This window comes from Coturnix japonica, chromosome 1, assembly GCF_001577835.2.
Source record: "Coturnix japonica isolate 7356 chromosome 1, Coturnix japonica 2.1, whole genome shotgun sequence".
In the NCBI taxonomy this organism is placed as follows: Eukaryota; Metazoa; Chordata; class Aves; order Galliformes; family Phasianidae; genus Coturnix; species Coturnix japonica.
Window position 1 is genome coordinate 124,396,338 of NC_029516.1, and position 20,960 is coordinate 124,417,297.

Below are 20,960 nucleotides of genomic sequence, written 5' to 3' on the forward strand. Positions count from 1 at the left end.
AAGCTGGACAAAATCAATAACATCAATATTCAGTATCTGAACATCAGGTGTGGTTCCAGTTCAGTCTTTGTTCTCTAGTTTAAGAACACTTGTGCCTCTCCGTGTACATTTTCAGTCAGGTGTTTGTGTTACCCGCATTAATTCTGTCCTTCAGCTTGTGTCAGAACTTCCTGCTCACAGCAATATACGGTGTTGTTTTCTTGCCATTTAGAATTCTATGTATTATGCGAAGCCCACTGGTAAAACATTCCATTTATTTATTTATTTTGTCTTAAAATAAACAATTTAACACAGCCAAACAAATTATGTTTGAAAATGAAGGGTCTTTTGGGGTAGCTGGCTGCCAAGTGTCACGTTTTGGGAATGAGATATAGTCAACACCTGTCTTACATTTACCTGCAAGCTGTCATTCACACTTGAGCAGCTGACAGCTTTTGGCATAAGGACTAAGGGAGGAGCAGCCCCACTGCCCCTTTGCAGGTGGGTAGGGGATGCCTGATGGACCTGTTTTGTCCAAAGGTGCAGTGACAAGGTGCAGTCCCCAGCCATTGTATAGCACTGCAGCTCCTAGTGTAAAGTGTCCCCTTATGCTCCCAAGATGTTCTAGGAGCAGGCAGTAGGGCTGTGTTCCCAATTAGTCTGATGCAAATATGAACAGTTTGATGTAGATGAGAAGTCAACATTGTGACGATGCTCAAGAACCTGTCCTGTACCTTGTTCCTCTCCATATGCAACCTCATCCTTATGAGATGGAGCATGCAGTCTAACTTGTCAAAAAAAACTACTATATACTACTACATTTCACCATCCTAAATTGTTGCCATGGTAATTCCATTGATAAACACAGAATCATAGAATGGTTTGGGTTGGAAGGGACCTTTAAGATCACCTAGTTCCAACCCCCTTGCTATAGGCAGGGACACCTCCCTCTAGACCAGGCTGGTCAAAGCCACATCCAGCCTGGCCTTGAATGCTTCCAGGGTGGGGGCATCCACAACCTCACTGGGCAACCTGTTCCAGTGCATCACCACCCTTACAGTAAAGAATTTCTTCCTGATATCTAGTCTAAATCTACCGTCTTGCAGTTCAAAATCATTTCCCCTCATCCTGTTGCTACGTGCCCTTATAAAAAGACCCTCCCCAGCTTTCCTGTAGGCCCCTTCAGGTACAGGAAGCCTTTTCTTCTCCAGGCTAAAGAGCCCCAGCTCTCTCAGCCTGTCCTCAGAGGGGAAGTGCTGCAGCCCTCTGATAATCTTTGTGGCACTCTTCTGGACCTGATCCAACAGTTCTATGTCCTTCTTGTGTTGGGGGACCCAGAACTGGACACAGTACTCCAGGCAGAGTCTCCTGAGAACAGAGCAGAGGGGCAGAATCACCTCCCTCTACCTGCTGGTTGCACTTCCCTTCATGCAACTCAGGATACGGTATATTACACATGTATATTACAATGTGAAATTAGGCAGATCTAGATACTTCTTTTTATCTATTTATTTATTTATTTATTTTACCATGTAGGATTCACTCCAGCATCAGAAATGTTTCATCTTCCTTTTCACTTCGTCTACAGAAAAAACACTTTGTCTCATTTATTAGTGCTTGCTCTGAACCATCCTGGTCCCATCATGCTTCTAGGTGTGACTGTCTGTCTGTCTTTCTGTCTGACAGTTCTTCCAGAGATGAAACTGGCAGCTGTGCCTCTGCCAAAACGTATTGCTCAAAGGACTTTTTGTCAGATGATGTGAAGGTTGCTCATGAACTATGACTAACATTGCCTCTTAAAACAATAGGTATGTTTATTTTATGAGCCATATGGTCCAAACTGGCCTACTGTTATATAGGTGTGAAAGACTGGATAAATGTAATTACTTCTGAGCGCTGAGCTGTACAATGAAAAGTTTCTATGGTGATGTAATTACTGGATTGTGATTTATATACTTTATCCCTGCTTCCTCAGGTTATTTCTATATTTATTTTTGAAAAACAGTGGTTTCTGGAAAAAGTAAATAAATCGAGCCCTAAATAATTAGTTCTGCTGAACTATTGTTGTGCATATTATACCTAAAAGTAAATTTGAAATATGTGGCTGTTAGAAGCAAAGAGATTTCACCTGGGGGTTTTCCTGATGGATCAGTGGAAGCTCGTGAATATGCATCTTTCTGTTCTTGTGGGGTCTCTGCAGAATACTTAATAGAATCTGAATTAGTAATCCTGACTAATGAGATAGACCCTTTGTAGTCCCTTCAAAACTTCATAGCTGTTAAAAATGTTACATGTACAAAACAGTAGGTAAGAACCTTTCAGATGAATAAAAGATGTAAATATAGTTGGGTTATCAGTTTCCATTTATTTGAGCTTTTGCTCATTGAAATGGTGATTGTGGTAGGCATAACTCATGGTAATCAAAGCTAGATTCTCCCTGAGCACCATTTTCTTAAAACTATGGTTTGATTAAAAAAAAAAACGCCCATGTTTTGCTATAGTTGTACTGAGGGCTTCTTGAAGAAGTAGTAAGCAAATTGCAATGTGACTGCTCTTGGAGAAGTAATGCAGGGATTGTGCTTGGGGGGTGCTGCAGCTCGGGTGTGTTAAACACAATGCAGGTCTGCCTTTGTGTGGCCTTAATCTGTAGCCGGGTAATGCGTCAGAATGCACTGACTTGGTATTCTGAGGTCTAATAGATAATTTTGTGGACTTGTTCTTAGCAGAGCCTTTTTCATATCTAAATGTGATACATCATAGGCATTTTTCTTACAATTAGTGATTACAGATTAAATCAGATAAGATTAGATAACACACACATCTTTCATATGAACCACACAGAGCCTGCAGTTTCTTTCTTCTGACATAAATATTCAATATGAGAAAAAGATGCAGCATAACACAAAGCAGTGACAAAATGAGCATATCAGGGAACATACACCCAAGCACGTTTCTACCCAAGCTCTTCTTAGATGAACCCATGTACCAACCAGGAGAATCTGAAGATGGCTGTGAGCTCTGTCCTGATTTCTACCTTACAACAAACTGACAAAATGATATGTGATGCTAAAAGGTAGTTATTTTTGGCGACCTGTATCGATTTCCTCTTCACACAGCAACTGGTGGCAACTAAAAATAATCTCGTTTTAGTACCAGCTAGGAATCTGCTCCCATTTGGCAGGCGGCTGAAATGCACGAGTGAAAATTTAAGACCCCTTGTTCTGCGATTTCATTCAAGCCAGCTCATCAAGCTTAGTTTGCTGCCGTTTGAAAGCTATCGAAAAGCCATTAACGGGCAGCACTGCGAGAGCCGCAGTGCAGCAGCACACCTCAGCGCTGGGAGAATGTGGCTGCAAGTGCACGCCAATTAAATCTTGCTATTCCTGGGCATGTGGGATTGGGAGCAGTGTCAGTCAATTGCTCTACAATAGCACGTGCAGCGGTCGTGGTTCAAGGCACACAGAGGTCTGTCGGAACTCCGGCAGCCAGATGAGGATGGCCTGGAAGCCTCCGCGGGATCCTGGAACAGAACCTGCGCTAAATAATGTATTCTGAGGTATACTGGATACCTGAGGAGGGAAGGGCTCTAAATAATGCATTTCCCGGGCACGACAGTTGTAGCAGAAGTGGATGCTGAAACCTGTAGCGAGACTGCAGCCTGAGATGAAAGAATGTCTCATTACCATTTTATCAAATGCTGTAAGTAACAAAATGGTTGTTTTGATTATAAAGCCGTCTTTTTGTTTTGCGAGGTGTGTCTTTTCAATGCATATGCAAAAAGTCGGAGGCAGATGCTGCATGATGTCAACCTGGTAGTCGGAAAGGGGAGCTGTTACTTTGCATGTGAATATGAGGGCAGAGCAGTGGTGCTTTTTCTCCTCTGATCAGGGGGGCAACTTCATTGTGTGTAATACAGCTCTGTTCTGAACTTCATGTTGATTAGCTCTTTAAACTTTTTAACATTAATCACTGAGGAAAATAATAGCCAAAAAGAAGCCTGTCATACATAGCTGTAACGTTAAAGATGCCTGTAAAGATGCTCTTACACTTTGCAAGGGGTGATGCAAATGAGAACAGCTTTGTAATTAATCTCTTCATCTGTCGTATATCAAACCTTTTTATCCCCCTCTTACTGGAATATTTACCTATTTGCTGGAACAGACTTTAAAATAAAAATGAACTTTTAACCTTGAATCATGCGAGGTACCTCCTTAAAGCATGAAGCTGGAATGTGTGCTGAATGTATTGATTCAATGCAGAGCAAATTCCTAGCAGCATTTTTTTTTTAAGTCTGCTTGTCACAACTGTGCTTGTCCTGCTAAGCTGGATCTTTCTCCAGCTCTTTGGTTTTGATCCAGTCCTTGAATGGAAATTGCCATTTGAACATTGTAATAATGACTTATTGTGTTGATATGTTTTGGACAGCCAGAAGGAGTTTATTATCTAAGAGTATTTTTTAATGAGACTTGGGAAACTTCAGACGTCTTGGGTTTGTCACATTTTTTTAAGGTAACAAATGGCAGATTGCTGTAAAAGCTTTTTTTCCCCACCCCCCAGACTGGTCTTTGATGATGTAAGTTTACCAAGGTCATTTCTGAAAATTGTTTTTAAAATAGTGTATGACAGTTAAGAAGCCAGTAATGAGACTCTTTGATGTTCTTATGAAATCAAGGTGCCTAGAAGTATTTTTGGAATTCAAGGGGAAATGAATTATGAGGGATTTCTCCTGTCTGCTTTCACTGCAACGTGTGCAGGGAGTACTGATGGGAGTTCCAAGCCCAAATTCCCTGTTCATGCTGAGAAACACAGATTAGTTTTGCAGCCTAGTTCTAAAGGCGCATTCTAAGAATAAGTCTTAGTGCCTGTCATGAGACTTGAGAAATGCAAATGGGGAATTTGCAGCATAATGTCTTGAAGATGTCAGAAAATTATTATTCTGTCTCTTTGGTGTTGCTTTCTGAGACTGAGAGTGTAGTGACTGCATGTGGGCATCAATGGCATATTATGTGTGTGTAACTGTAATGATACCGTAGGTTCCTGAAGGGGAAAGAGATGAGAATCACTGTGAGTTTCTCATTAAGAAAAAAAGCCAATGATGACTACTTGCAGTGCTCACTGCATTGGTTAGAGGGCAGGGATGAAAGACTTATGAGCATCAGAGAGAAAGGTGAATGTACAACTGGACAGTCTTCACAATATTATTTATTTCCACTTCTCCGAATTCAAGATTTTGTAGTGAGAGCTTTCTCACTAAATCAATATTTCTCCTTCCAAGTAGCATGCTTTAGAAGAGGTGCTGGCTGGAGGACTTCTTTTTTTCTGTCTGCACTTCCCCATACAGAATTAGCCAATTTGCTTCCACCTCTACTTGTTATTAGTGGAGGAAAAACCCATGTTAGTGTTCCTCCTTTAAGGCTTCCCATTTGACTTCACATGCCAGTAAGTGCTACTGTTGCTTGTGTTTGTCTGAGTGCCAAATATGAGTCAGGGCTGACCTTTGGTGGTAGCACCAGTGATACTCTGAGATCTGCTGAGAGCACCTGAACCTTGTGAGGGCATTGAATGAGTCTTCACACCCCACTTTGTGTTTAGTCCATTTTACTGATGATTTCTGTGTCCGAGGAAGAGACATTGAACAGAGGACATGTTTTTGCAGAGACTGCTGTCTGTAGGACTGTTTTGTGGAAGGGAGGATATCTAAAAGCTATAAATAAATGGCACCTGAAACCTGGTAATTTATTAACTGTAGTGGTATCTGCCTGGCTTTTGCATGTGTCTGCACATTGTGTTTTGATCACTGTGGACTGGAGCGTGGGGATCTGAACTGAGGTCTATACATATTCTTCTTCTAGTGCCTTAGTTCAATTTTACTAATATTCTCTTCACTGCACTGCTCCCAATGAGACGCTGTGAAAATGAGATGTCCTGTCACCATCTTGTCATAGCAACTCCTAGGCTGGGAAGCTTTGTAGTCCACTGTCCTGCCCACCTAGGCAAGGCAGCTGTGTGGTCACACCAGGAACGTATGCCATTGTGGCATCTTCAAGCAGCACAAGCAGCATTTCAAATGCAAGCAGTATGTCCCTGTCTGGTTGAGCAGCTCATGTTGTCACTGCTGGTGTCCATATCTCTTTGTGGCCTAGAATTGTCAACACTGGGAACTGGCAGTCTTGCCAATCTCCTTGGCAATTAGCTTGTGCAAGCTATTTAGCAGAGAGCGCAGTAGAACGTAGGAGAGTACCACATGGTATCCACCAGCTGCAGGGTACCATTTCATCTCAATGATTTGTGTGACAGACTGTGCAAATGAATGTTAGTTTGCAAATTAGATGTCACCTTCCTGCTAACTTCTCTCCCCAGTATATCTGGCTATGACATTAACGTCGTCATTTATATGTTATGGCTCCTATGTTCTGCATTTCTTCTAAAGGATCTCCAAAAGTAATAAGGAAAACAGTGCTTTTGTTAGGAGGCTGGAATTAATTGTTCAAGAATCTGATTCCCACTGCAAATATGATCAAACCTGAGCATCAGAATCTACTTCCATTGTTTTAAGATTCCTTTTACCTCCTTTGTAGGCATCACAAAAAATTGAATTGTGTTTTGTTAAAGTCCAGTACTTGGAGTTTAAGGCTGGAGTTATTAACTATATAATTACCAGTGAATTTACTTCAGAACATGAAACAAGATAAAAAGTGAGTATTACAAATCTCCCCAACATCCAATCCATATTAAACCCAGCACTTGAATATACAGTCAAAGATACATCTGTGAAGAAAATTACTTAGAGTAGAAGATGCTGTGGAAGATCTGGTCTTTAAATGTTGTTCTGTCTTCAAAGGATAACCTATACTGATTTATTCCTTCTATTCAGTGCTTCCTAATGCAGTATTTAACAAATCCATGTACTACAATCATTTTTTCTCACATAAAAAAATGAAATCGTCTTTACTTTACTTTGCAGTGCCAGAGACCTTAATCATGTACTTTGTCTTGAAGGCCAAAGCTAGCAGTAATAGAGATGTCATCTTGAATATTTTTCGTACTAATTCACAGAATATTTGGTAGTAAAATTACCATGGTTTTTATGAATAAAAGAGTAAATTCTTTGAATTGTTCTTATGATTCCCATTTGCTTTAATTTTACCCTCACTTTTTCATAGATAGCCATTTCAATATATTTTCTGTTTGAGTGAAGTTATTAACTGCTACAACTCAGCACAGTTGGATGAGCATTTCAACCATGGCTTTGTCAGTTTCCTTTTCACTGGGCTTATAGATAGGCTGGATTAACACACTTCATGATATTTTCAAGGAAAGAGGCATATCATCTCAAATTCTTGCTTAGCACTTTGAATTCAGTCTGGGTTCTTTTGCTAAGTAATTCAGCCCTTCTCACTTCAGTCAGTTTTCTATGACTCCAGTCTTGTGCCACAGCAATAGATCTGCCTGAACTGTGTGCATCTTGGAAAAGGGTCAGAGAAGATGTGATGTGATACTTTAGTTTTAGTTTACAGGGAATGGGGACTTGAACTTGATTCTCCTGTCAGTGAAGAGGCAATACAGGGAGAGAAACACATGATACATTCGTGTCAGTTTTCTTACATTTAGTCATTCTGTGGAGATTCCATCTTTGTTCAGTGTGGTGAAGTTCTGTTGCTTAGACTGAGTAAGAAAGGGAGCTTGAAAAGAAGCACTGGGAGTCCCCTAAAAAAAAAAAAAAAAGAGGAAAACACTTGCCCTTGTGACAGTGTGTTCAGAATGTGTGGTGACCCAAGTAAAGGTGACATATAGGTGCTCCTATCTGTCACGCTAGACATTTACTGAAGTGACAAAACTACTGAAGTCTTTGAAGTATTTTCTTCTTTCCATCCTTCTGTTTCAGGGTCAAGCAGGATGTGGTACTAAATAAGTATTTAGTGCATTTTATGATGTCCTAGAGAATTCTCATGCCCTCTTGGTTATATGCAGAATACAATAGCAATAAGGCACTCAAGATGCAAAGAAGTAGAATCTATGATAGTAAGAGGAAGATCTACATATAAGAAGTAAGATGTCTATTCTGGCCCTTATTCAACAGCCATCTCAGCTGAACATGGTGTTTCATGATGTTGTCAGTTTAGTACAATGTGGCTGCAGGGAAACTTTCCTTTTTCTTGCATGTGCTTATGGCTTAAGGTAGGGTTATCACTTGAAATGAAATGTTTGGGACAACTGCTTAAAATGAAATTGGAAGAAAGAGATGAGGGTCATCTTCCCTGGGAATCCAGAGAGAGAGAGGATCAGTTGGGTGGGCCTGACCACTGGTTGCAAGGAGATAAGATCTTGTAGTACTTATTTATACCCTTGAGTTTCCGGATTCTTGTGATGTTGACTGAAATTGAACTCTATTTACTTATTTGGGTCAATTTTATACCCACATATGAAAAACTTAGAAATCTGGATGACATGAAAGAGGTAAAAAGTACCTTTAATATCTGTATGTAGACATAGGAAGTAATATTTAGAAAAATGTACTATGGGCTGATAAGTAGCCCAGTTATCTTTGTGCTTCTGTAATGCTGGTGATTTAATCTGCCTCCAACAGAATAAAATGTTCGTAACAGTAACTACTCATTTGGAGATTTTAAGTAGAAGATTGAATATAAATTGTTTTTTTGTAGAATACAGTTTGAAGTAACAGAGAAGCAATATTAACTTGAACAATTGAAAGCTACATTAGGCCAACATTATACTAAACTAAGAATAGGTTCTATTTATAATACTCTTCAAGAATATTACAGTCATACCCAAAATAATTTCTACTTGAACATTTAGTTTCCCTCTATAAAAAAATCTGCCAAGAGTGAAAAGCATCAGCATTTTCTGTGGAAAATTTTATTGTGAACTTCTGAAGAAACTGCAAGGAAATCTCTTACATTATTGGTGATTGGGCTGCTTATATTCTCTTAATATAGTGGTTCTACAGACTGGGAAGAAAAATAACTATGCTGAAAAGAAGATGAATGAAGATTGCAAAGGTCAAAGTATCGTATTTTCTCACCATACTGCACAGCGTGCATGAAAGCTCAGAATTCTAATACTACATTTTTGAGGTGATTACTATAAGAATAAAGATGAGCAAAAAATTACCGCATGTGTGTTTTCACATGTGAAGTTGTAGCAGGATCTCCACTTTTCAATACAAAATTTAGAACTTTGAGGATCACGAACTTATTTTCATTCCTGAAATAAATTCTTGCTCCAAATCATCATAGTACCTTTTCTTTCTCATTTCAGACAAACTAATAGACTTGCACAGTTCATAAAGTGCTAAACTTAACTTAGAGAGTATCTATAGATAATAAGATAAATACAAGCATTTCCACCATATAAGCATAAAGCAAATAAAACTCTAAGTTAACATAACTCTAATTTGTTTTTAAACAAATTAAAATCAATTAAGTCAATGGGAGTCTTGGTTTAGGAACAAAAAAAAAAAACAAACAAAACAACAAAAAAGATATATCATGGAGGAGTATATCACCAACATTAAAAATTTGATATATTAAGGTACATTTAATACTAAATATAGTATCTTAGAAGGTGTGGTTTCCATTTGTTTAATTTCAAGCAACCGTCTTCAGTGGAAACAACAGCATAACAAGACCTACTAAAAGAAGTCTTCAAATTCTAGTGTTTTAATTCTCACCTTCCAACAGCAGATGACATGGGTCAGTCTGTTGTAATCTGTAGAAACACAGTGGCAAGTAGTAGCCCTGATTCTGTTTTCCTTACCAGTGTCATTCTTGTACACTGAAGTACAGCCGTATGTGACAAGTTTCCACGTTTGTAAGGTGGTGCAGAGAGCTGGCATGTAGTACATTTTAAACTGTTTTTACACTCTAAGAAGGGAGCTGGCAATGAGTGTGGACAGGAGGGCACAGCACGTGAGTGGGAGAACCCCAGACATTCCTGTCAGGTTTCAACTTGGTAGTATGCTCGCCTGTATTTCACAGTTGACTGTAAAGCAGACAAGTGTTATATTTGGGAAGAAGGAAAACCTGGGATCTGGCATCCCATTCTGAATGCCTTTCTGTGCAGTGTGACTTTTTGGAAGAAATTGAACTCGTATTCTGAGCATGTAGACAGATGATAGATCTGGGCCATAGCACCCCAGGCCAATGGACTCCTGCTGTGGTAAATTTGAGGCAAACCCTGTTACGAAGCATGACACATGAAATATATATGAGACCTCGTAAAGATTTCTATTGAAAATGGAACAGTCTATTAAGGTCATTCTTCTAAGCTAATCAATGGATTTGGTTCCTACATGAGAAATCAAACCTCTACGAAGGCTTTTCCTATAGAAGTTTTGTAAATTTTGCATCTAAGCTGAGGATAAGGAAGGATGGAGGCACATGCAGATTTTTTTTTCCCATTTTTGTTCAGTCCTTCTTGTTGTCTTTAGGTAGGTTATTGCAGGAGGTGCCACGGAAGCATGTCGGATCCTTTGCCCAGTACTCAATTTAAGAGGAGAAAGCATACATTAAGATTGCAAATGAAATGTATGCCTTGCTCTTTGGTGATTTACTTTACTTACAATCATTTTAGTTAATGAGTTGTGTTACTCATGCTTGTTATGACAGTGGTATGTATAAATCATATAGATGATTGTGTAAATGAATCTCAAAGCAATCTGAATGATATACTTCCTCCTGACTACTAATAAATATATAGACGTACTGCGTCTTTGAGAGACATTTTTTCTGCAATAATAATTTGATTTCTATCACGAATTTCTGAGTATCTTTGAAGCTTTGTGTATTTGTTGAAACTTAGTTTCCTGTAGTTTGTTGACACTGTCTGCTTTTGGTTTCTCTTACGAAAGTGTTCAGTTTTTGACCCTTGTTTTTCAGAAGACAGATAGTCAGCATGGCTTTAAGTTAGCCTAAAGGTGATACTGGTATTGCATACCTGCAGTTGAGTTTAACAAGGGATTCTTTGCACTTTTACACTATATGCTTCCATATGACTGCACTGTAGCGTTAGAGTATAATGATAGGTGGTAGATGTGGAAGGTAGCCCTAACATACTAGGAGAAGCTCTGTTACTTGGGCAACTGCTCCACCTGCTTTCATTTTCACTCATTGTTGGATCCAGCTGAGGCTAGCAGGAACGCTTGCTATTTCAACCACAGCCTAGGCTAACCTAGGACATGCCCAGTAGCTATCCCTACTGTCTAGGCAAGAGACATCTTTTGAATGCCATGGTATGATTCTGCATACCAGAAATTGTCAAAGTGGTTGCTTCCCTGCTTTGTTGGAGGATTGTCTTTATGGAAGTATGCAGGACCATCCAGAGGTGCCGGAGCTAACTGAGCTGCCCTAAGTGCCCCAGACTTCTATGCCTTTATTGGTGCTGTTGGGTGGCTGTCTGGTCAGTATGCCCAACAAGGATTTTCCAGTCTCATGTGGCAGTCTCATCCAGGTGTGCTATTTGTACTTAGGGACTTTGTCAAAATGTGCACTTTATTAAACTCCTTCTATCGTTGCAAATTCCTTTTTATGCTATATAACCTTTCTTTTTCCCTTTCACCCTTCAATTTTCTGTTAACTTCTCTCCTTAGTTGCTGCTTAGCTAAGCTATGCATATTTAATTCTTTTCATCTTTCCTCATAAATCAGTCCCTCAGGCCCCAGAACCATTTGTGGTGGTTTCTTTTGAACTGCTCCAATTTGATTGTCTAAAATTGAGCACAGTATTCCAGATAAGTTGCCCTTCTACAGAAAGGAGGGTCTGTTTCCAATTCCTTTGCTGTTTGAAAACTCTGATGGCAGTCCCTTGATGTACACTGAGCAGTGACCAAAGGTTTGAATATTAGCTCTGAAGCAGAGTTTTTGTTAGCTCCTCTGTACTGTAAACTGGTTTTCCATCTGCTTTTACTTTGCAGTAATCTTTGTAAATGATGAGATTGTATGTAGAACCACAGTTCATTTGGCACAGGATTTCCTTCCTGTGTGCTTGCCAGTCCGTACACTTGGGGTCTATCAACCACTGTTTCCTTTTTAGCTTTTGACTATTTGTGATGTATGATGCTGAATATCCTTTTTGTCTTTATCCACATGTACTTTCTTTTTTAAAAAAGCCTAAATTTGCTGCAGGCTTTTTCAAACTCCTTGTTTATGTATTTTTTTTGCCTGTGTTTTCTGTAATTCTCATATGCTACATGCTTGTTTATCCCTGGCATATTTGCAGCCTAAATAGTGGTATCTACTTGAAAGTGTCTGTGAAATAACTAACCCCAGGATTTGAAACAATTGTAATTTATGTGTCTTTTTTCAGGTGATTATTTATTCTAAAACTTTTAATTATTTCTGATATCATTCAACTTAGTTCTTTTAGTTAAAACTGCAGAATAAAACCTTTTGAAGTGTAACTGCTGTAAATTTTTGTTTCCTCTCACCTATGTGTTAATTTACCTTTCAAAGTTCCAGATTTACAAGTAACAACAGTCTTCACACTGTTATTCATCACTTTGTGATCTGAGTGTCCTTGTTCTGTGTAGCAAGCCCTTTATATTTACTGTGATGACTGAGAATATTCCAGAGCATCGGTTCCCAAATGCAAATCCTTCCCTTCTCTCTTTTCCATATCCCAAGAGTGGAATAGAGATGAATGCATTGCTACATTTCCATTTACTGCACTGTAAGGAAATAACTCTTATCTTCACAGCTTAGTTACAACTTCAAAAGTTTTGCATTGCAGCCAAATATAAGACAGGCAGGTCACTCCAAAGACTATGAAGAGATTTTTTATTTTTCCTCTAGGATTTTCTATCATCTCTCCCCCCCCCCCCACTTTTTTTATTTTAAATTTGTCATGTAAGGCCAGATCATCTTCTTATGCCCTCTGATTTGGAGCTTCTTGAGTTTTACTTACTGGTGGTATGACTTTGAGCAATTTAGATTATTAAAATCTGGCCAAATATGCTGCTGTTATTTTCTCATTGGCTTTGTGAGTGACAAGCCTTATGAAGTAGTTTATGTTAATCTAAAAGTATAAATTTCTTTCTTTTGGAAATCCCAAATAAGGATTGACATCAATTCATAGAATTTATGCCTCCTATTTATTTCCATAAATACATACAACAGGTACAAAGAGCACAATAACAGTGTTTGATAGAGCAAATTCTCAGCTTCAAAACACTCTCATTCAACATGGTCACCACCATTAGCTCTGCATTCTCACCAGCAATGGAGAAGAGCATGCAGGGCCCGCTTGTAAAAATCTGCACGGGCAAAGGTGATTCATTGTCACCATTACTGAAATGCACCATCCATGACCTCACTGTACTCACATCCACTCTTTGATCTCTATTAACATTCATCAAGTGTTGATGAACATCAGCAGGTGCCTTTTTTTCTGCATGGAGGAATTCAGTGATACACCTTCGCTTCATCCACAGTTGCATGTGAGACACCATTGTGTCAGAGTGCCCCTCTGCTGCCATTTGTTGAATGGCAACAAATTGTAATGGAATATTGGTGGAATCAGCATTGGTGGAATATTGGTTCAACCTCTGTTGTCATGGGCTAGCATAATAAAATAGGAGGCATTACTTTTGGAGCAGCCTTCCTAGAGATGTATTGAAATAACACTACAACCACCAACTTGCAGAGCAACCATTGAATTAGATTACTTGCCTTCTGAGTTTACTCTGACCTCTCTTTTCAGCTTCTGATGTGGAGACTATGTGGAGGCTATTTGAATTAGAATTATAAAGTTAACCTTGGGAATCATACAGGTATATTTTGCTTTGATTTTTCCAGAGGAAAAATGTCAGTGTGATTATGCTACCTGTATGTATCTTCTAGTTTTTGTTCCTATCATAATTTCCAAACCCGTTAGGCAGTTTAAAGAAAATGTCTCATAAAGCAGGTTAATTGTGCCATAATTTATTCAAATGAGTGAGCAGTGTTTGGAACTGCACTTCCTAGGAATGAGGTACAGCTGCTTCCTTATACTCTGAACTGATGATGTTGCTTTTCTACCGTATGAATATCTGGGTTAGCCTAATAACTGTTAAATCTCTTGTCACAGAAGACACCGAGTAGTCTTGAGTATGTTGCAAGGATATTAAATCCTATGGTGAGGAAGTTCCCTCTTCAAGATAAATGCATTGCCATGCAGAATTGCCCTTTGCACTACTTACCTTGCTATCAGCAGAAATAAGGATAAGGCAGTTAGGAAGCATTTATGCAAAATGCTTTGGAGCAACTGTCTGTGCTTTTTGAAAAAGAGGGAAAGGCGTTCAATTTGACTGTCTACAGGACTATTATTTAGCTCTCTGGCTCAGTTTTGAATAGTTCCTTGGCTGTAACAGAGGCTAGGAATAGTATCTGGAAACCACTCCCAATAGGCAGTGTGGATGATATGGCCACAGGTCCAGTTTTCCATCTATTTCATCAGGCTTTGTAGACCTGAATGCCATTGCCTTTCTTCACACGCTTCTACTGCTTACTAGAACATGCACATGCACCTTTTGTTATAAAATTCCTTTTTGACATGCTGCAATGCAGCCTCCAATTCAGACACTGCAATTTAAAAGCTGTAAAAAAGGTGATTGTCTTACATCACAGTAGCAAAGCATGATACACACAGGAGAATCAGGACAATATGCTGTGCTGTCTAGATATGTTTTGTTTGTTTTCCATGAATCTTTACCATGTGTGCATGAGACATTTAACTGGGGAGGCAGAGGTTGCTCCCTGTTTTTCCTTTATGTATTAGGCATAGGGCTTTATTTAAAGCTAACAGTTAGAGGATGAGCAGATTGTGCCTATTCATTTTGTTTGCATTCCTGCAGTTTCTGGATATGATCCACAAATAAGAACTGCTGCTGTCAGCTGTGCATGCTTCCTCTCAGACCATTTGGACTTGTGTGTTCCTTGTGCTTATAGACAAGCAAAATCAAATAGTAATGATATTTTTTTTTCCTGAAATTGGGAAGAAGCCCTACCTAGGATGTGCCTCAGAAACTGGTGTTTTTATTACACTGAAGAACAATACATGGGCAAGCAATTTGGCTGTTTATTGGATAGGCTGGCTTGCAGTTAATGACATTTACCTAGCACATAGAATATCTGTAGTTTACAGACTGCATGATGTAAATGACAAATGACAGTGCAAAACCCACTGGTATATTTTTAGTTCCTTATTATTCAAGTTCTCCTCTATTACTACAAAGGCAAAATCTCAAACTGGTTGGTTCTCTGTTTTGAATAGAATACATTTGTAGAGAATGCTGCTGTAACTTCACTGAATGGCTGATAGATAGATAATCGCGTCTATTAGAAATCCTGCGGAGTTGATTAGTAGTGTCTGATAAGCAACTTTTCCATGGTATCAAACTAGAAATTGATTTCAGTTCCTGTTTACCAGTCCAGTCACATTGAAAGGCTCTTGAAGAGTGCGAGTGGGGTTTTACAGGAGAATGCTTGCTTGAATATGCTCAGTATTGCTCCTTTTTAGCAAAGACAGTTGGGTGTTCAGCAAAAAACAAGAAAGGTTTGGATGTTTTGTCATTTAAGAAGCCTAACTTTGCAGTTACATCCAAGAGAGGCTCCCTAGAACCAAGAATGGGAGAGACAGACGAGCTCCTTTGCTGCCATGCATTTTATTCTCAGAAGATTTGGTATTAATAGAATTCATTAGATATATTACAAGGGAAATAGTTGATCTTATACCATTACCTTATGATTATCTCCTTGTGGATGGAAAGGGAAGCTAGAAAAAAGAAAAGGAGTAAGCCCATTAACCATTGTGGTGAAGACAGCATTGCTGACCTGATGGAAAAGCTTCAGTTAGAATTGGGCTGAGTGGTTAAGTGCACTATTTCATTTACAGCTTAATAAAAGTAATGGAGAAGTTGTTCAAATGGTGAGTAATTTTCCCTGCACTGAACAAAGGATTTTTTGAAGCCAAGTATTTTGATACCAACCTTAACATTGCAATTTGATTTGGATTTAAATTAATCTAGCCTCTTGTTGCATCTATAAGATCCACAGATAATGCATATTAGCTTTTTACTTCTGAAAAGGGCATCTGTAATCAAACACACTGATCTGTAGTCCAGACACCATAACTTCAGTTTGACTTTTGCATTTGTATCAGTGATTTCATATGGAATTCAGTTGAGGCACATAATAATGCATAAATTAGTTTTTCCATTGAAATGTAATGAATTTAAATGATATACGTGGTCCCTAGAGGTATCTAAGAGATGAGTGGATGTAGTATTTAGAGATGTGATTTAGTAGTGGACTTGGTAATGTTAGGTAATACTTGGACTTCAAGATGTTAAGAGTTTTCCAACTTCAGTGATTCTATGGCTCTGTAATTTGCATGCTGCTGCCAATACATACTGAAGCCACCATGTATAACAATGAAGTGCATTACTGAAAGGGTCATTTCTGCAGTTCCTGGTCTTATTTCTGTTACCAAAAGTGTGGTGTAAGTTAATGCAGTTTTCTGAAGCTGATGAAGCTGTGCTGATTTCCACCATCCTTCTATCTGGTTCCGTGAGTATCAAACTATTGCTGCTCACTGCATGATTTTGTTGTATCTCTTTATTGGTACTGGAATATGTTTAGCTGGCCTGCTCTGAAAGTGTTGTGCAGTAATTCAAGTATTCATCATAATTTGTCTTTTTTCTGTTTTGGTGAATGTTTATCTCGTTGAACTGTTTACTGAAGTTGATGAAATTTTCAAGTATTTTCTCTTATTGAAAAGCAGGACTAGTTCAGGTATCAAAATGAGAATGTAGATGTTTAACTGTGGTTACAACAGAAGCCCATACAGAACACAGTGTATGTTTTGAAGGGTTTTATTTTTCTTTTTTTGTTAATGATATCAACATGCTTAAAGAATGTTGTTTGCGTCTTGAGTAGGCACGTTCTTGGAATCCTGTGTTGCACTTTTTTTTTGAGGCAGTTTTAACCCTGCTGCAGTGTTTCTTTGCTTTAACGACAGAGTCTTTCCATTTTTTAGGGTGATTGGATTAGCGGTTCAGATGCCAAAGCGAGTGACTAAAGTGAGAAAAACCCATAAGAACAGAAATATGAAGAGAAGAGGTATTATCATGGATTCTGGAAAGAGATGTGGAAACTGTTCCTACATGCCTTATAGTTACTTGGGCTCAAGTCACCTCTAAGAGGTGGAAGAAAATGCCTGTAGAGATCACATTGTTCTTCTCTGTTTATATCCCATCATCCTCTCCAGGCTCTTCATGTTGCTTATGGGCTGGTGTTCGTGGTGCTAAAAAATGTTCCTTCTCTCACCTTCACAGTAAGAACCAGTAACAATTGAGAGCAAATAATTCTTCTTTACTCAGAAATCTATTGTTTGTACAGGCAGGATCAAGCTTGTGATTTGTGGTGTCACAAAATAGGCACTCTCACCAATTGTGAGTAAATTGCTACAATTTTTTATCAACAGGTTGTTTTGTAGCCATGATTCTTCCCTTTGTAATGGTTCGAGGTGGAATCAGCAAAGTGGCTCTACAGTAGCAAGCATCCTTTTAAACAGATTTTATTTCCTATTCTTTACAGGTTTCCTTTGTCCTGTGCCAGCTAACAACCATTGTGATACAATAAGGGATCTGCGGTTCTGATAATAAAGTGAAGAAGTGAATACTTCTTCATAAAAGCTTTTACATTGTGTGATTGCATGAAAGATGCAGGCTTTAAAACAGATATACATCAATGGTCACTTTATTTTTTTTTTTTTTATTCCTAGCTGTTTTGGTCCATAGCATTTCAGTAAATAGATCAGACCCCAATAAGCTTTTTCAGTGTTTAGATGGAGACGTTGTTAATGAGTTATTCAATGCAATCTCCTGTGACGGTCACAGTGACCCTATCAAATCACTCTACACAACTGTAATTTGTCATACACTGAGACAAGAAGAAACACATGAAATAATCTTCAAATGTAGTGTCATATAGTGATATCAACTCTTTCTGTCTACCTGCAGCCTTTTCCTCACATTACCACACCACCTCCTCACTAGCATTCAGAAAGAGGTCTGTTTGAAATCACGCTTTACAAAAATCTTGTCCAATTTGAATGGGTTCCATATGAGCTTCTTGTGTAAGTTTAGTCTCTTAGATTGTACTGCTTTTCTTGTATATGGAAGAGGATGGATAGACCTGCTGCACATGGTGCCTTTTGGAGGCTCTAATAGCTTCTCAGCTACAAACAAGTCATCAGTCCATAAACAATAAGTTTACATCTGCCTAATAAAACTGTGGATTTTAGCAGTTATTTTTTTTCCTGGTGGCCTTTTATACAACCGAAGCCATTGCTTCCACTGGCAGTGTTAAATTAGGGCAGAGTGGTTGGCATAATTTGAATGACAGAACTTAATCCTGATTATTGGAACAACAAACTATGAGCCATTCAACAAGGGAAGTACGTATTTTGATGCCCAAGGGCAGAATAACCCTGTGGATTGGTATGGGCTGAAAGCCAACTGATTTGAGTTGCAGCTCTGATGAAGAGGATGCAAGGCTTACAGCAAACAGAGTTGACTGGGAGCCAGTCCTGCACTTGGGTTGCAAATAAAGCAAACCACATGCTGGGTATGTTTGATAGATGCTGGCTAGCAGTCTGAGGGAAATAATTTTCCCATTCTACTGGGGGCTAATGAAGCTGTGCTTGGAATATGTCAGAAGTCTTATCCAAGTTTGAGATGGTCATTGACAAATGGGAGTGATGGCAGCAGGTGGCTACCAGGAAAACAGAAAAGACTGCTCTTCTTATTATTGACAGCATGAACAAGTTGCAGTGGCCCCAATAAAAATAATAATAATAATAATAATAATAATAATAATAATAATAATAATAAAACAAGGCACAAAAAGCACATTTTTGATAGAGGGCAGTGCAGCACTGGAACATGTTATCCAGAAAACTCACTTTAAATGGCACTATTGCTTCCTCCAGAAGCATGTCCATAACTTTCCTGGTTTGAATGCATCCCTCAGGGTAATAGCCAGGAATCTCTGCCTGTTGTGGTGTGAGCAGCTTCCCATGCTCATCTGACCACTACAGTCAGGGTAGAGATCTACCTAGTAGTAAAATGGGGACTGAAAATTGCATGATGTAGAAGCAAGTGTTTGAATGATGAATTCAGTGTGTTTGAATGATGAATTCAGAAAGTTTGTCTTGTCTACAGCTGTTTTTTAATCCAGGCTTTACCTACCAAGACTGCTGACCTGCCACTGTTATATCCAAGTCCATCCTATTGCTGGTCTGATGTGTAGAGAGAAAGAAACCCATCTGCAGCTCATCACTTAGTTGAGACTAGCACTCAGGTGGATGGAAAATGCTCTTCTCAGTCTACCTCAGCTGTTTGATTCTGGTCATGCACTGAAAACTAATGTGTGAGGCCAGTATTGGCTCAGCCCAGCAGCTCAATCCAACTTTTCATTGAGTAAATAAACTGCCACTCATGCATGCTGAAGGTCATCTCAGTGGAAATGCAGAGGACACTAAGACAGCCACATCCTTCCTGAAATTGGAAGCTTGGTACAGGAGCTCATCTTATTTCGGTGTTCTATTTGGCTGAGACATTAAGCCAATTTGTTTGATTTCTAGCATTGGAGGAGCAGGGCAGTGTGACAGAAAAGGTGTTCTACTTATACCAGTCCCAGTTGTTATGTGGGCAGTTATCAGCAGTTCCTCTCAAAAGCAGAAGCTACACATGAGCTAAACTGAGGAAAACTAAGCAAAGATTTGGTTCAAGTCTACTGTAAGCAAGCAGCTAGGTCTGTAACAACAGCATTACCCTTGTGATTTTTTCCAGACATAGCAGTTTAATCTGTAGCCTCCTTGAGCCCAAGCAGGAGTACTGCTGCTTCCTTTTGGAAAAAAATAAAGGAACAGAGCAGAGCTGAAACTCTTGTATGGCTGGATGCTAGGCTGGGTTGGGTTCCTGTGCTGTCGGTTGTCTTTTTCCAGCTAAGACCCGAGGTACCATGCATGGTCACCAAACCAAAGTGCAAAGGTTGGACATTAGAATTGGGATCTCATCTTGGTTAATGCTTTTATACTGTCAGTTGCTGCTTCATGACTCATCGGTGTGGAAGGTGGAAATTCCTGCAGTCAAGCTCCTGTTGCAGTCATGAATGTAGTGGTTTTACCCTGATGGATAGCTAAATTCCACCATATATTCTCTCTCTCACTCCTGCTCCATAAATGAAAGAGGGAGGAAATGTAATGGAAAAGGGCACAAGGTTTGAGATAAGGATAGGGAGATCAGAGAGATCACTCACCAGTTGCCATCATGGGTACAACTCACTCAGCATGGGGAGATTACTGTAATTTACTGTGTATTCCTAACAGATCAGGGCAGAGGGAAACTAAAAGCAAAAAAAAAACTCTTTCTCCCAACCCTATTCTACTTTCTCTCCCCAAGCAGTGCAGTGGAATGGGGAATGGAGGCTGCTATCAGTCAGTCCATAACACTCTGTCTGTGCCCACTCTCTGCCCTTGTTCCACATGGATCCGTCCCACATGCCTTCCTTCCTGAATGGATCCCCATGGGCTTCCCACAGGCTTCAGCTCTCCCAGAAATGCCCCAAGACAACTCTAAACCGTGGGGCCTACCCTTAAGGCATTGCTCCACAAGGGTCCCCCACAGTGGGCAGCTCCCCCAGCCCTCCTGTCCCATTGCAGGCACCTCTCTAGAGCTGCAGCTCCAGCCCAGGGCTCTCCATGGGCTGAACCACTTTCAGGCCTCATTCACAGCTGTACTATGGAGATCTGGTCTGTGTGGTGCCCAGAGGCTGCAAGGAACTGCTGCTCCACATCTAAAGTACCTCCTGCCCTCCTTCTGCACTGACTTTGGTGCCTGAGGAGATATTCCTCTCACATGGTGCAGATACTCACAGAGGCATCCCCACTCTGCTACCAAAATTTGCTTTGTAAATCCAATAC

The 20,960-nt window shown here is 39.5% G+C and overlaps 1 protein-coding gene across 1 annotated transcript in view; it reads left to right on the forward strand.

Moving 5' to 3' along the window:
- Positions 1 to 3,151: 3,151 nt before the first annotated feature.
- The window catches only part of MYO16 (myosin XVI), a 270,411-nt gene continuing 252,602 nt past the window's right edge, over positions 3,152 to 20,960 (forward strand). The window contains exon 1 of the mRNA XM_032442003.1: positions 3,152 to 3,678. Coding sequence (XP_032297894.1) covers positions 3,651 to 3,678 — 28 coding nt within the window. The 5' untranslated portion in view covers positions 3,152 to 3,650. The remainder of the gene's footprint in view (positions 3,679 to 20,960) is intronic.